Source organism: Megachile rotundata, chromosome 6 (assembly GCF_050947335.1).
Source record: "Megachile rotundata isolate GNS110a chromosome 6, iyMegRotu1, whole genome shotgun sequence".
In the NCBI taxonomy this organism is placed as follows: domain Eukaryota; kingdom Metazoa; phylum Arthropoda; class Insecta; order Hymenoptera; family Megachilidae; genus Megachile; species Megachile rotundata.
In genome coordinates, this window is record NC_134988.1 from 12597158 (window position 1) to 12611674 (window position 14517).

At 35.0% G+C, this 14517-nt stretch overlaps 1 protein-coding gene across 5 annotated transcripts in view; it reads left to right on the plus strand.

Annotated features, from left to right (window-relative positions):
• Positions 1 to 14393, plus strand: part of Pgant9 (polypeptide N-acetylgalactosaminyltransferase 9) — a 328116-nt gene extending 313723 nt beyond the window's left edge. For all 5 annotated transcript variants that reach the window (XM_076532837.1, XM_076532841.1, XM_076532840.1 and 2 more), the window contains 2 exons: positions 8700 to 8828; positions 9830 to 14393. In XM_076532837.1, coding sequence (XP_076388952.1) covers positions 8700 to 8828; positions 9830 to 9970 — 270 coding nt within the window. In that variant the 3' untranslated portion in view covers positions 9971 to 14393. The remainder of the gene's footprint in view (positions 1 to 8699; positions 8829 to 9829) is intronic.
• Positions 14394 to 14517: the final 124 nt, after the last annotated feature.

Here is a 14517-nt window from a genome sequence, read left to right on the forward strand (position 1 = left end):
GGTTTAATTATGGGGCACGCGGTGATCTAATTTCGCTTTTATTCAGTTTTTGTCTGTGAAGGTCCTTGATGGTGATGGGATATTCCAAAATCTACTTGCTCGTGGCTTGTTAAATATATGGTAACTTAAGTTTGTATACAAAAATTGTGTTCCGATGTGTTTTGTTAAGCTACAAGAAACAGAAGATACTGTATGTTATCATATATAGGTCACTGCTATTTTACAACATTTATATTATGATATTAACATTACTATAAATATTTGCTGTCTTAAAGACACTGTTTGATACAATTATAATTATATTCTTCTATGAAGAAGAGTTCTTGCAATTTTGAGGTTATGATTTCCTTCCATGAAGAATTTTGAGGTTATGTCTTACTTGCACTTCATAGCTGTTCATCTGCAATGTGTACGATTATAATGAATTAGATATTGCTTCATACATTCAAATAATAATGGACAGTTTAAACAAATGTAAAAGATCAAAGGAATCAGTATATTTCACTATCTGTATCGTTTTCCATGAAGATGAAGTTTTAATGAAGAGTCAGTTATATTTTTAGTAAATGTACCAAGTTTGAGTTGTAAGAGGTGAAATTGGTAAATCTTCTCCTTCTAACTATTTATACTGTTCAAGAAGTATCTCTTCTCTAAACTATTAGACATTAACATTGTCAAAATAAATTGATATCTCAACCATCATTTAATGTCAACCTACAATAATCTCAAAGTGTACATATTAATCTACCTTCTTCACATATTTATACATTCATATTTATTCTGTATATTAAATTCCCCCGGCATGTTTACATATTTACCTCGAATATTTACACAATAATCCCTTGAATCTTTATATCTTAATTTCCCGCGTACATTCATGTCCACATATTAATCTCCCTCGTGTTTATATTAATCAGCCTCGACATATTAATCAGCCCCGTACACATCAACCCCGTTAATATATCAATCTCCGTACGTTTCGAAATCAATCAAGCACTTTTTCCATGAAATCCAGAAGCAGTAGTTTTGTGCGTCATCAAAGTCTCATTAAAATTCCTGAAAACTATTTGCACACGTTGCCCGTCGTTCCCGGGCGATTACTTACGATAATCACTTCGGTAGAAGAAAACAGGTGCATTAACCGACGACACATTTAGCCGGCACGCTAACTTGCCGAGTCGTTTCGGTGCAATTAGTAAGCTCGCTAATCTGGCTCGGTCGGTCATCAATCGTCACTGCAGGTTTTTCGCGATACGATGACCTCGGGGGCTACTCATCCTCTCGGCTATCTGTTCCTTGTCGTCATTTTTAGTTTCCATTGTGTGCGAATTAATCTTCCTGCCTGTGGGAACCACCACACCTGGCTGGAAAATTATTGGTGCGGGTGTAACTGCGCGCTAAGGCCGAAATAATGTTCGCTCGGCTGGCTATGATGTATCTTTCAACGGCTATTGATAGCAGGCATATAGAGCTGCTGATAAATCGATCCTTTGGCCCCGTGTCTGCGACTTTTACCACCTTTTAACGCTTTTGCTGCGACGATAAATTTGCTCGAAATTCCTGTACGCTCACAGTTTCGACGCGGTTCTCGATTATTTTCGTAATTAGTTGCGAACGCCGTGTACTTGCGATTAATTACGGTAATTCGTAGTTTTAGGTTACTAGTAGGCACATTTTAAATAATCTTTTTAGTAATACTTTTTTTTAGGTACTTTCTCAATTTTTAATATACAGGGTGTCTCACAACTCGTGTAGCTCCTGGAAAGGGGTGGTAGAGGACACGATTCTAAGCAAGATTTTCCTTTGCAAAAATGGGGTTTGAAGCTTCGTTCTTGAGTTATTAAAGAAAAACACGGACCAATCAGAGCGCGAGGATTCGGCGCCAATCGCGGCGCGCAGTCGCGAGAGCGACGCCTCCGAGCATAATGGCCGACTGGGTGTAATCCTCGCGCTCTGATTGGTCCGTGTTTTTGCTTAATAATTCAAAAACGAAGCTTTACACCCCATTTACGCAAAGGAAAATCTTATTCAGAATTACGTCCTCTACCACCCCTTTCCGGGAGTTACATGAGTTGTGAGACACCCTATATATTATATTTACATAGTTCAACAGGCTTTATATTTATATTATAATTATAACCTAATAGGATTTATATTATAAATATAGCCTAATAGGATTTATATTTACTGTCCACTTGTAGTATGAAAGGGTTTATATTTGCAGTACATCTTCAGTATAATAGGGTTTCTATTTGCAGTACATTTGTCACATAATATTCTATACACATATTATTCACATTGCATTTGTAGTCTAATAAGCTTCACGTTCACAATACTTCCACTTATACATACATAACATATGATGCTCTTGTACTACATTTTGCTAACCTGATTTCTGCTTCAATATAATTTTACTTCTCCTAAATGACAACTTTAATATACCATATTTAAAATTGACTAAGATCGTTCTCACCGAACCAGGTCAAATCTTATAACAATTTCTACAATAAATACGATACACCACTCGAAACCATCGAATAAATAGAACATTATCCCCGCCACAATTTTTCATCGCTTGTCAATTCTATTCTATATTCTAACATTTCCGTATGCAATAATAAACACATGATGGACGTACATTAAACAAAATTCATATCGAAGAAAATACATTTGGAAGTAGGTGAATAAGTAGAACAAGTCAATAGCAGGTCAGACAAGTGAAACAGCGACAACAAATAGCTCTGTAAGTGGAATAGGAACACGTAGTCGGACAAAGTGTTCGATTTACAGCGGACGAAAACTGTAGCCGATGCATATTCAATTTACGTTTATCGATTTGTTTTACTTGTTATTCGGTGGATTTCAGTTCGTGACTACGCACAATCAATCTATTTCGAACGGTATGCATATCGTTCAATTTTCAACAAAACGTTCTAGTTCTATATAGAAATGTTTCTAGTCGAGTGTTTTCATTGAAAACAGTTTTCTGTGTTTCACATTTTTGCGATGATTTATGTTCTTTGCGGGTTCTTTTTAGAATCTGGTTTCTAGAATCGATAGTCTGGGTTGTTCATTTTTTACTGTGGATTCTAATTTTAGTATAAATGAATTACAAATTTATAATTTACAAAAATTTGCAAATCTTCAAATTTATAAAAATGTAATACCATGTTCATTTATAAAAGTGAAACAGAATAATCATTTACAAAAATGAAATATCATTTTTCATTTATAAAAATGCAATACCATTTTCATGTATAAAAGTGAAATAGTTATAGTCATTTATAAAAATGGAACAGTCTTTTCATATATATATAAATGAAACGCTACTATCATTTATAAAAATAGCATTCTCTCATTCACGAAAGTGAAACATTTCGTTCGTTCATAAAAATGAAGCAGTGCATTTGTTGAAACTATCTAGTACCATTTACAAAAATTAAATGTTCAAGTGAAATATAAAAACTGACCTACTAGAGAGTCAGAGATAATAACAATCTCACACAGAAATCTTGATACGTTGCTTTCTATATTTAAACTACTTTTGACTGTTTTGAAAAAATCCCAACATCCATTATGATTTAGAGCAGCCTGAAGAGAAAGCGTGACAAGAAAAGAAACCGTGAAGAATTAACATAAAATTTGAAGAATGTAGCATGAAAATCGAGCTGGTTTCCAACTTCATTACCCCATTTCTCGTAACTCTCGGGCGACGTGAAAGGCAAGAAACAGCGAAAGGTAAAAATTTGGTGCGCGTCGAGAAACACAAAACGGGGCGGAGAAAAAAGGAAGAAACGGAGGTGGAGCTCGTTAACGTGCGAGACATGCACTGTCACGTCGAAGTCCGTGTTGGAAAGGTTAGCCTCATAACCGGCCACTCGTCTCGTCATTAAAATCACGCAGACGACGAATCCCAGGTCGCGACGGTTCACAAAAGCACGACATTCCCCCAGGTTCTGACTCGGTTTAACAACCGTGACAACCAGTTACAACCAAAAACACAATCAGTCGCCGCTCGCTCGGGTCCGTAAAGCGTCGCTTTAATTTAGCTATTTGCCCTAGCAATTAAGCCACGGTTTCACGGTAATTAAGCCGCTGCCACGAGCTTTGCCTCTGCCCTGATCAAGTCCTGGTCATCGAGTTTCTATCGGTGTCCATTCACGGACGATTCGTGCGAATGCGTCCGGTTATTGTATGACTGATGGATCGAGAATGGCTATATACCTGAAGGACTTTCGGTTCGATTCGTCCGAATAACGTGGTTCGGGTCCTCTCCATGCTGCTGCGGATTAATGGATGCTTTTTTGGGGCAGGAAGGCAAAGTGGAGGGTTATTTGGGGATGTTCAGTGCTGGTTCACTGTGTCGAAGGGAATATTAAATTGGGAACCTGTGGAAAGTTGGGATTTGTGGATTTGGAAATTTGGGGAGGGGATTTGGAGATTTGGAAGTTTGGTAACTTTGAAATTTTAAGTTGGGAAATTTGGGATTTGCGAATTTAGGAATTTTGGGAATTTGGGGAATTGACAACTTGGGGATTTAGGGATTTTGGGAATTTGGAGATTTGGGAATTTGGGGAATTAACAGTTTGGGGATTTAGGGATTTTGGGAATTTGGAGATTTGAGAATTTAGGGATTTGGGAATTTGGAGATTTGAGAATTTAGGGATTTGGGAATTTGGGAATTTGGGAATTTGGGGAATTGACAACTTGGGGATTTAGGGATTTTGGGAATTTGGAGATTTGGGAATTTAGGGATTTGGGAATTTGGGGAATTAACAATTTGGGGATTTAGGGATTTTGGGAATTTGGAGATTTGAGAATTTAGGGATTTGGGAATTTGGAGATTTGAGAATTTAGGGATTTGGGAATTTGGGGAATTGACAACTTGGGGATTTAGGAATTTTGGGGATTTGGAGAATTGACGACTTGGGGATTTAGGAATTTTGGGAATTTGAGAATATGGGGATTTGAAGAATTGACAACTTGGGATTTGGGAATTTTGGAAATTTGAAGATTTGGGAATTTAGGAATTTGGGAATTGACTACTTGACAAACAGATTTATAAATGATTATACTGTTTCAATTTTGTAAATATATTTCATTATTGCAAATGTTCATACTATTTAATTTTAAAAAATATAAATATTCAGAATATGTTACCACGTGTTCACAAACTACACCTAACCTAAAAGTAAGACATAACCTAAACTCGATTAAACTCTATTACAATTTTCATCCCAAATTGAGGAGTGTTACTTCATAAATGGAAAGCGATACAAATTAATTTATCCGATTTTACAAGGCACAGAAATGTGGAAACATCGCAGTAAACACAGCGAGATGGAATATTCGCTTCATGGATGTTTTCGAGAATCCCTTGGCAAATGTAATTTTAATTTGAGAGGTAAAATTGTTCTCCAGAGTTTAATCTCTGTGATGGTATTTTAAGCACTGTTTAAGACACATTTTGTAATCCTTTATGAAGGAAGTACAGCTATTTTCATCTCATTCATCTTTGATATCAGGTATTTCAATAAACATGGAAGGTTGCAATGTTTCGTGGAATTTTTGATATTTCATGAAACGCTTGTAGCAGCAGATTTACACTGAAATTAATAAGAAAATAGCCATAAACAAATACTTCAGAAATTTATAAAACCACTACTTCAGATTTGCATGAAATAAAAATAGAGATTAAAAATAATCCCGAAATTATAAACAGAGATTTTAATTTCACTAAAAATACGGGGTTTAAAAATTTAACAAGGCATGAAAAATTCGTCTCACATTTACAGTGCAGTAAAATATGAAACACAGTAAAATATAAAAATTTCACAATTGCAATTTTATGTTTTGTAATTCGCAACGTTATAAAATGATTACAGACAGAATATAGTCAGTGTAAATAGTAACGATCATCGATTAATGCTAGTTAGCGCCAGCAATGTCAACGATGCTCGCTAATTGACATCTCGGTGATTGAGGGTTTATAGACGATGGACAGATTGTAATTAGACCGGACAAGATTAGTAACGGGTAATTATTGATAGTTAGGTAACCGATAGCATAACGATTGATTGACAGAAGGAGAGCTTCTGTTTAGACAAAGGTAGGTTGTGGGTATAATTATTGGATCACTGGCCTATGAATGAATTATTGAACACAGATCCGAGTATTCAACGGTGTCTGTAATTACATAATCACTGTTATGACTATCGATTCATAACACTAAATCAGCTTATAACTATTGTTAGTGAACTAGCTGTGGTAAGAGCGAATGCTCATTTTACACTGATTATCCTTTAACTACTATTTTCTGATATGCTTCTGATATGCTTGATATGCTTCTGCACTCCTTTTTATTAATTTAATGAATGGTGAATTATGTCGAACAACTTGTGCAATAATTTCTTATTCAACTGTAATGTAAATACATATTTTTATTGAAAATATATAAAGTTTAGACAGAAATATGGTAATCGATTTTACATAATTTTGAATAAAATAAATGTTTTCATTAAATACATATATAATGAATATTTGCCTGCCCTCATTATTCAGAATTAGGTTATGTTTCGATAAATCACCACATCCATAAATGTACATATTAATCACAAATATAAATTACTTTCCTTCATCAGAAATGTTAAATATTTATTTGCAATAATCAAAGATTTATTACAAAGAATCGATAGAACTCTTACAGTGATTGATTACTCTTATGTCGATTACAATATATATTAAAATAAATTGTTACATACACACACACACAAAAATCAATTTATTCGTTTCAATTTCCTTCTAACCCGACAGAAATTCAATTTCAGCCTTGCATAATAAAATCGTAGGAAAAAGATCATTAAAAAACGGTGAGAAAACAGGTGTCGTTGATTTTCGAGCATCAGAAGGTAAATTACTTTGCGACAGGCTGATATTTTTCCGAAACGGAAGTTGTTCGCATAATTACCGTCATTTTCTTACTGAACATGCTTTATGGCGGTTTGATGTATCCCCCGACGACAAAATCGATATAGATAGTAATGCTTGGTTGTTAACGTGCGGTAACTCGTGCATGGCGTTAATACCCGCTTTTCATTATCCAGAATCCTGCTGCTTTTGGGTCTACAAGTTGCACGACAGCGGCTGGAAACCTTGAAATTTTCAACCTGGATGGTTCTGATAGCGTGATGGCATACGTGTTACAATTTGAATAAATATAAGCCGTTGTTGGACCGAGGACGCTTGTTATTTATCGCAATGAGTTCCTTGCTCTCTTGTGCGAATACAAATTGAAATTTTATAGTGCGTGATGGGGTTAGAGTTTTTACGCTATGAATTATCTACGTTCCGAATTTCCTATGGTTCTAATTCGCTACGCACCGAATTCTCTACGCGTCGAATTCTCTACGCGTCGAAATCTCTACGCGTCGAATTCTCTACGCATCGAATTCCCTACGCGTCGAATTCTCTACGCGTCGAATTCCCCACGCACCGAATTCTCTACGCGTCAAATTCTCTGCGCGTCGAATTCCCTACGCACCGAATTCCCTACGCGTCGAATTCTCTACGCGTCGAACTCTCTACGCATCGAATTCTCTACGCGTCGAATTCTCTACATGTCGAATTCCCTACGCGTCGAATTCTCTACGCACCGAATTCCCTACGCGTCGAATTTCCTACGCACCGAATTCTCTACGCGTCGAATTCTCTGCGCGTTGAATTCCTTACGCACCGAATTCTCTACGCGTCGAATTCTCTACGTGTCGAATTCCCTACGCGTCGAATTCTCTACGCACCGAATTCCCTACGCGTCGAATTCCCTACGCGTCGAATTCCCTACGCACCGAATTTTCTACGCACTGAATTTTCTACGCGTCGAATTCCCTACGCGTTGAATTCTCTACGCGTCGAATTCCCTACGCACCGAATTTTCTACGCGTCGAATTCTCTACGTCTCGAATTCTCCGCGTAATAAATGAATTCTCCACTCTCTTAGTTGTAAATATCTGCAGCTACATTTTACATAAAATTCTTTTTCAATCACCCCGAAGGCAATTTCCTTCCAAAGAGTCAGGAGATTTAAAGTCTTAACCGACCATTACACGCGCAAATTCGAAACAGCTATATTGTCATAGTAATTACGAACACAAAGTCTTGCGTTTGCGTTAAAAAGTTTAATGACTTTCAACGTAGAAGTTCTACGGTCTTGAATTTTTATAGCTTTAATAAAGAAACTTCTTTTCGATTAAGAAAATCATTCTGTCTTAATTCGTGGTATAAAATCTTTAATAAACAACAGTAAACTTCCCAAATCCAATTTTAATCGCGTAATTCATAAATTCCCAAATTCCCCGAAAATTCGAAATATCAGGAAGTAAATAAATTCTCCCTCAAATTTAAATCCGACGATAAACACGAATATTTCATATCACAGTCTCGATAAATTACGCAGGAATGCAAATTCATTAACAAATATTCCCGAATCGTCGACAGTTTCAAATTCACGATTCGAGGAATCCCAAATATTTTTTGTACGCGTTTCGAACGAATCGGGGCGGAAACCCCGTTTTTATCATTCCCGCGTTTCCGGGATTCTTTCTGTAAACGCGCACGTAGGTACACGGCTGTCAGAACCATCGGTCATAGGCAAACGTTGGAGGTCAAAATCCGTGGGCATTAATCTTGATCGTTTGTCACAGTACTGGATGTTGAGCAAGACCGGGGAGATCCGCCGAGACGAGTCGTGCTTGGATTACAGCGGCACCGATGTCATCCTCTATCCATGTCACGGTAGCAAGGGTAATCAACAATGGATTTATAATCCTCAGGTATGCTATCTTCACATTTAACCTAACTACATCAACCCTTAAATAATTATCATCTCACCATTATGATTTTGCCCTTTGTTCTTTTATTTTCTCTTTTATTTTATGAGTGTTGTTACTGAATTTCATATTTAGTTTTTTACTTTCTTGGTTTAGCTGCAGAGGTTCTTAAAAGTATGTACTGTAAATGGGTGAAAAATAAGGGTATTTTTTTATGAACATATATGATACTATATATTTGATGAACATATAATATGTTATATTTTATGAACATGTACAATACTACATATTTGATGAATATATACTATATTATATTTTATGAACATATATAATACTGCATATTTGATGAATACATATTATATTATATTTTATGAACATATACAATATTATTTATTTTATGAATATATACTATTTTATATTTTATGAACATATATAATACTACATATTTTATGAACATATGCGATACTGTATATTTTATGAACATATACAATACTACATATTTTATAAACATATGCGATACTGTATATTTTATGAACATATACAATACTACGTATTTTATAAACATATGCGATACTGTATATTTTATGAACATATACAATACTATATATTTTATGAATACATACTATATCATATATACTATGAATATATGTATGCATACAATATTATGAACTTTACTTAAGTCTACTTAAAGAAAAGAGAAACTCTGCACCTTGTTTATTATCGCATCACAATAATTGTAGTAATCGTTCCATTATGCTTTCGTTGACAAACAGCCTCAGGTTTGATGATGTTTTATGACATGACAATGTTTCACATCGTTAGGTTCAGTCTCGTTAATAGTAACCCAACAGTATATACTTTTATGTGTACACCCTGTGTACGTTGACTATGTAATTATTATTTGAGGTGGACGAACTTCTCCATGTTTGAATATCTATAAAAACAGTTAAGATAATATTTGATGAAATAAGAAAATACACTATAGAACGTGATTTTGTTTCCAGACGAAGCAGATCAGACACGGCAGCAGTGACAAATGTCTGGCGATCACGGAGAGCAAACAGCGTCTGATCATGGAGGAGTGTTCTCCGAGCGCAGCGAGACAGAGGTGGTCCTTCGAGAATTACGATCCAACGAAGCTGTGATATCGCGCCTTTTCGCGTCGTCAATCGAAGGATCTAATCCGGAAGTTCGATCATCCGGGTTCCTGGGTGTCTGTTCAACGTTACTCCGTCGCTAGAACCCGTTTCGGAAGATAGGCGGCGTGGTTTCGGGGCTTGAACGTCCCGAAACGTCATCGATCAGACACTCGAGATCCATCGCGAGACGAATAACACGCTCCGTGATAACACGCGCTAAAGCATCGAAGAGATCCGATACGGCGAAATGTAATTTTCTAAGTTGTAAGACAGAAGTGCAATAGAAACGTCGTTTGAGGGGTGATCGAGGAGAAAACTGTCCCTTCGATATATATGCTGTAATCGATGTACAATGAAAGACCCCGGGACACTTTGTGAGTGATCGAGAGTCGATTGTGGCTCGAGGAATGCTTTCGCTGGCATTGAAGGATTGAAAGCTTCCCGGAGGAGCGTGAAACGGTAAATAGTTGGGTGTAGGATTTCAATCTTCTTCTTCTTCGTCTTCTTTAAGAGCTCGTTGAGGAGGGGATGTTCTTTTAATTTTATTCCTTGTTAACGAGTGCTTTTTGTCATTTGGACGGTGTTGCTCGTAATTGTCGTTTTTATTCCTTAACGAGTTTATTGGGAAATGTGACACCTTAGCAGAACTATCCTTAATATTTTTATTCTTTGACGAGTTTGTTTGCAAGCTCATTAAAATAAGAACATGTAGCACTACAAATTATAGCAATACTTGGAGCTAGCAGTTTTTATTGGTTTTTATTATGTAAATTTATTTGTGAATCATGGAGAAATTTAGATAGTGTAATGGGACATAGTGATACTTGCCCAGTGGCATTAGTAGTTTTTATTTAATTTTATTGCAGAAATTATTGAGAAAATGAGAATATATAATACGACAAATTGTACATCTTTATTTTAGAAATTTTTAAACACTAGGTTACATATGCATAGTTAAATTTTGTATTGCCTACAAATAATGCGATAGTAAACGACACGAAAATATAAAAGGTTTCAGCGCCTAATCAACACAAGATTAACAGTTACGAGTGACACTATTTCCTCGGATAGTTTATGAAGTTGAATCGTTGCGTTTAAAAAGTTTGATGAGTTGAATGTTAAATAATGGAGTTACATAGCTTTGCACAAGTACTTATCCATCGAATGTGTTGTTCGATGAATATATAATTTAGGTTAATATTGAGATTACAAAGAGCGGATCAATGCATCAATGACAGCGAAAAGCGTGTCAAATAATTCGTTCATTTTATTGAGATTGATAAACGAACGCATCGGTCTTCGATCGTTGCTTTTGATCGTAGATCATTGTTTTAAAGAGCGATTTTCGTGAGCTGAGATACGAGTGCCATTTCAGAGACGATTTGGTGATTTTGTTTCATTGGTGAATGACGAATCGTTGATTGTAAGAGGTTTTCAGAGAATTCTATCGTTAAATAATTAAGAAAATATTTTACCATTAATTAGTAAAATTTTGTATTTAAAAATTTAATGTGTACAATGGAGACTCCATATTTAATTTAGTCTAAAAATTTTGTTATAAAATTCACAATTTTGTATATAAAAAAACAAAGTTGTGTGATCTTATATTTGTATGTAAAAAAAAATTGTAATAGAACAAATTCTATACAATATAAATTCAGTATATTACTTTCAAGAACAGATATCCAGAATGAAAAATTCACTGAAATTTTGTGTGAATTAAATTTTCATTGCATCCTGAATAAACTTTATAGTAATAAACCAAGAATAAACCAGATATGAAGTAAATTATAAGAAAAATGGAGATGTATAAAATTGACGATTCGTTGTACACCATTCGTCTCTCTGCCACGTCCTCAGCTCCTACAATAGCGTCTAACATTCCAATCGTTGAGCAAGAATGATCGCCAACAATTTGTAATTCTGCCACGACGACGGAGAAATATTGTTTTCTAATTAATTTAGCTCATACGTAGTGCGTAGGGACGGCGAAACGAACGAAGTTAAGGTACACATTCCGATTACGGTGTAGGAAGACTTTTGTACATTCATGTAAAGTATCTCGATGCCAGTTTAGATACCGCCTAATGTAAGTTTTCCGAGTGTATGTGCGAAAATAATTAAGTTGCAGAGTGAGTTCCCTTTGAGCTACGGGTTCATCGAGAATTCGTGCGATCCTTTGCTGTCTGACATTTTTAAAATTCAGCGAGACTAGGCTGAGAAAGTTTTTAGAGACTTGCATATAGTGGAAAAGATAATATTAAATTCTAATTTAATATTAAATTGTTGCTATTAAACAGTAAAAATTATTTTAAATTTATTTTTAAGACTGTAATAGCATATTCATCTAAGTTTAAGTACAAGTGGTCTAAATTTATTAGTAGGAAACGTAGAACGATCAATATTCAGTAGTATGGGTCAGCCAGTGGTCAGACAACTTGTTGATTCCTTCATTTCCCTTTCACAAAACATAATGTATTGTTTGTGCAGTTACATGATTTATTTTTATGTACTTTTAAATAACTGGAGAAATAACAGTGCTCGTTTGAAGTAAACATTGTGAATAAATGTTTGACATTTTTGTTTAGTTTGATGTATACTATGTTCTACTGATTTTAAAGCAAAATCAGAGGATAAATTGTAAGCTTGATTATTGATTTAATATAACTAAATTAATACATGTTGACATTAACATTGAACAAAATTATTGTCATTCATACAGAATGCAACAGAAAAATTATTTTAGACAAATTTTAAAAACATTGCAGTATTATATCAATTTTATTTTACAAAATGTATGACAGTTGTCAATATTTTATCCTGGCAAATTATTTTATATATTCACTTCTCCAATAATTTTAAACCTATCTGAAAAATAACATTATAACAAGTATGCAAGAAAGCTACAAGTAAAAGTGAAGACAGCAAAGGGTTAAAAAAGATTAAGATTCCGCTAAATAACATAATCTGCAGGTGTCTGTGCGTGCCAACGAAATTGTGAATGCCTCTGCCCGTGTGTGGAACATTGTACAATATTTCGATCGTCATTGATTGCGTCAAAATCATTATTGTACACTAATTTTCGCCACCCTCGACATATGTGACTCGATCATCAGAAATTCATCGTCAGACACAAGCAAGCTCGAAGCGTTTTCTTTCAAACATCTTCAAACTTCGAGACAATATACGATCATAATTAACGATTATCAGTTAATGATAAAGCTCGTGTTTGTCCATAGTTCCATTTTCTGTGCTTAGTGATTCGAAACGCGAGTGGATGATTGCGATCATTCGGAGGGAACATTTGTGAAGGATTTTAATGATGAAACACGTTCTGTGCTGTGTGGGTCGATAGGGAATATTGTGCACTTTTTGGACAGTTTTTGTTAGGTGGTTGAAAAGTATTTTTTGACCAGTGAGCATTTTGTATGGTGAAATGAAACGAACTTGAATATCCATAACATATCGTCACTCGTATCATGTTTAGAACAAGTGTTCCGCCATCTTGAAAGATGAAGTATCAGAATATTGCTTGAAGGAAATTTTGGAATCCATTGTAATTGAATTTCAGTGTTCAGAGTAAATTTCTGGATTTATAAAACCCAGAAGTAAATAGAATGAATTTCTAACATATCTTAAATTGAACTGTGTTATAAATGTCTTCTAAATCTAAAATGAAAATAATCACAACAGACCCTAAGTAAAATTTGAAGCTGTCAACATATCACATATTAAACTTTTGTCTACAGCATAATCTGTATGAAATAACATACTCATCTATAAATTAATCCTTGAGCGACCATATCAAATTTATAACTAAGAGAACCCATTAGCAAAGTTCCCCAGCACAGTTTACAAAGAACCACAAAATCCAAAGCTATATAATACAAACCTGTAAATTTGTATAAGTTCCATCAGTACAGAGCGTGTTACAGTAAATCGAATATCAAAATTTTAATTCTAGAACGAAAGTTCTTGCCGTGGTATTAAGACACCGTGGAGATGTTCCCGAAACCTAGGAAAGTGTGAATAATGGAGGCGAGAAGTATATATAAATATATACATATAAATATAGGTTTAAGATGGTGTAAAGGATTCTAATCTTCGAAGGATGTCGATGAACGGACGAATGAAATTCAACGAGAACGTTTATACAGATAGATATAGATATATATATTATATATATATGACATTTTCTACATTTGGTAAGGATGTTGCATATCGTGCGAGATGAAGATACGATGATAAATGATGTAATGGACACAGCCGAGCGACGACTGGTCGCACGTTAATTAATGTAATATCGAACGTGCCTTATTTCCTGTATATATACACATATGAATATTATTATCATTATTATCATTACTACGAACCTCTATCGTAACGTGCAAGTATTTGTGTTGAATAAATCGATGTTGTTTTACGTTAACACTGTGGGCAACGATTATTGCTACCATTATCATTCGCGTCCCGTGATTTATTGAATCGATAAACAAATTATAGGATTTCTGGGGATGCGCTATTTACACTCGAGTGTTTGCAAAATAAACGTT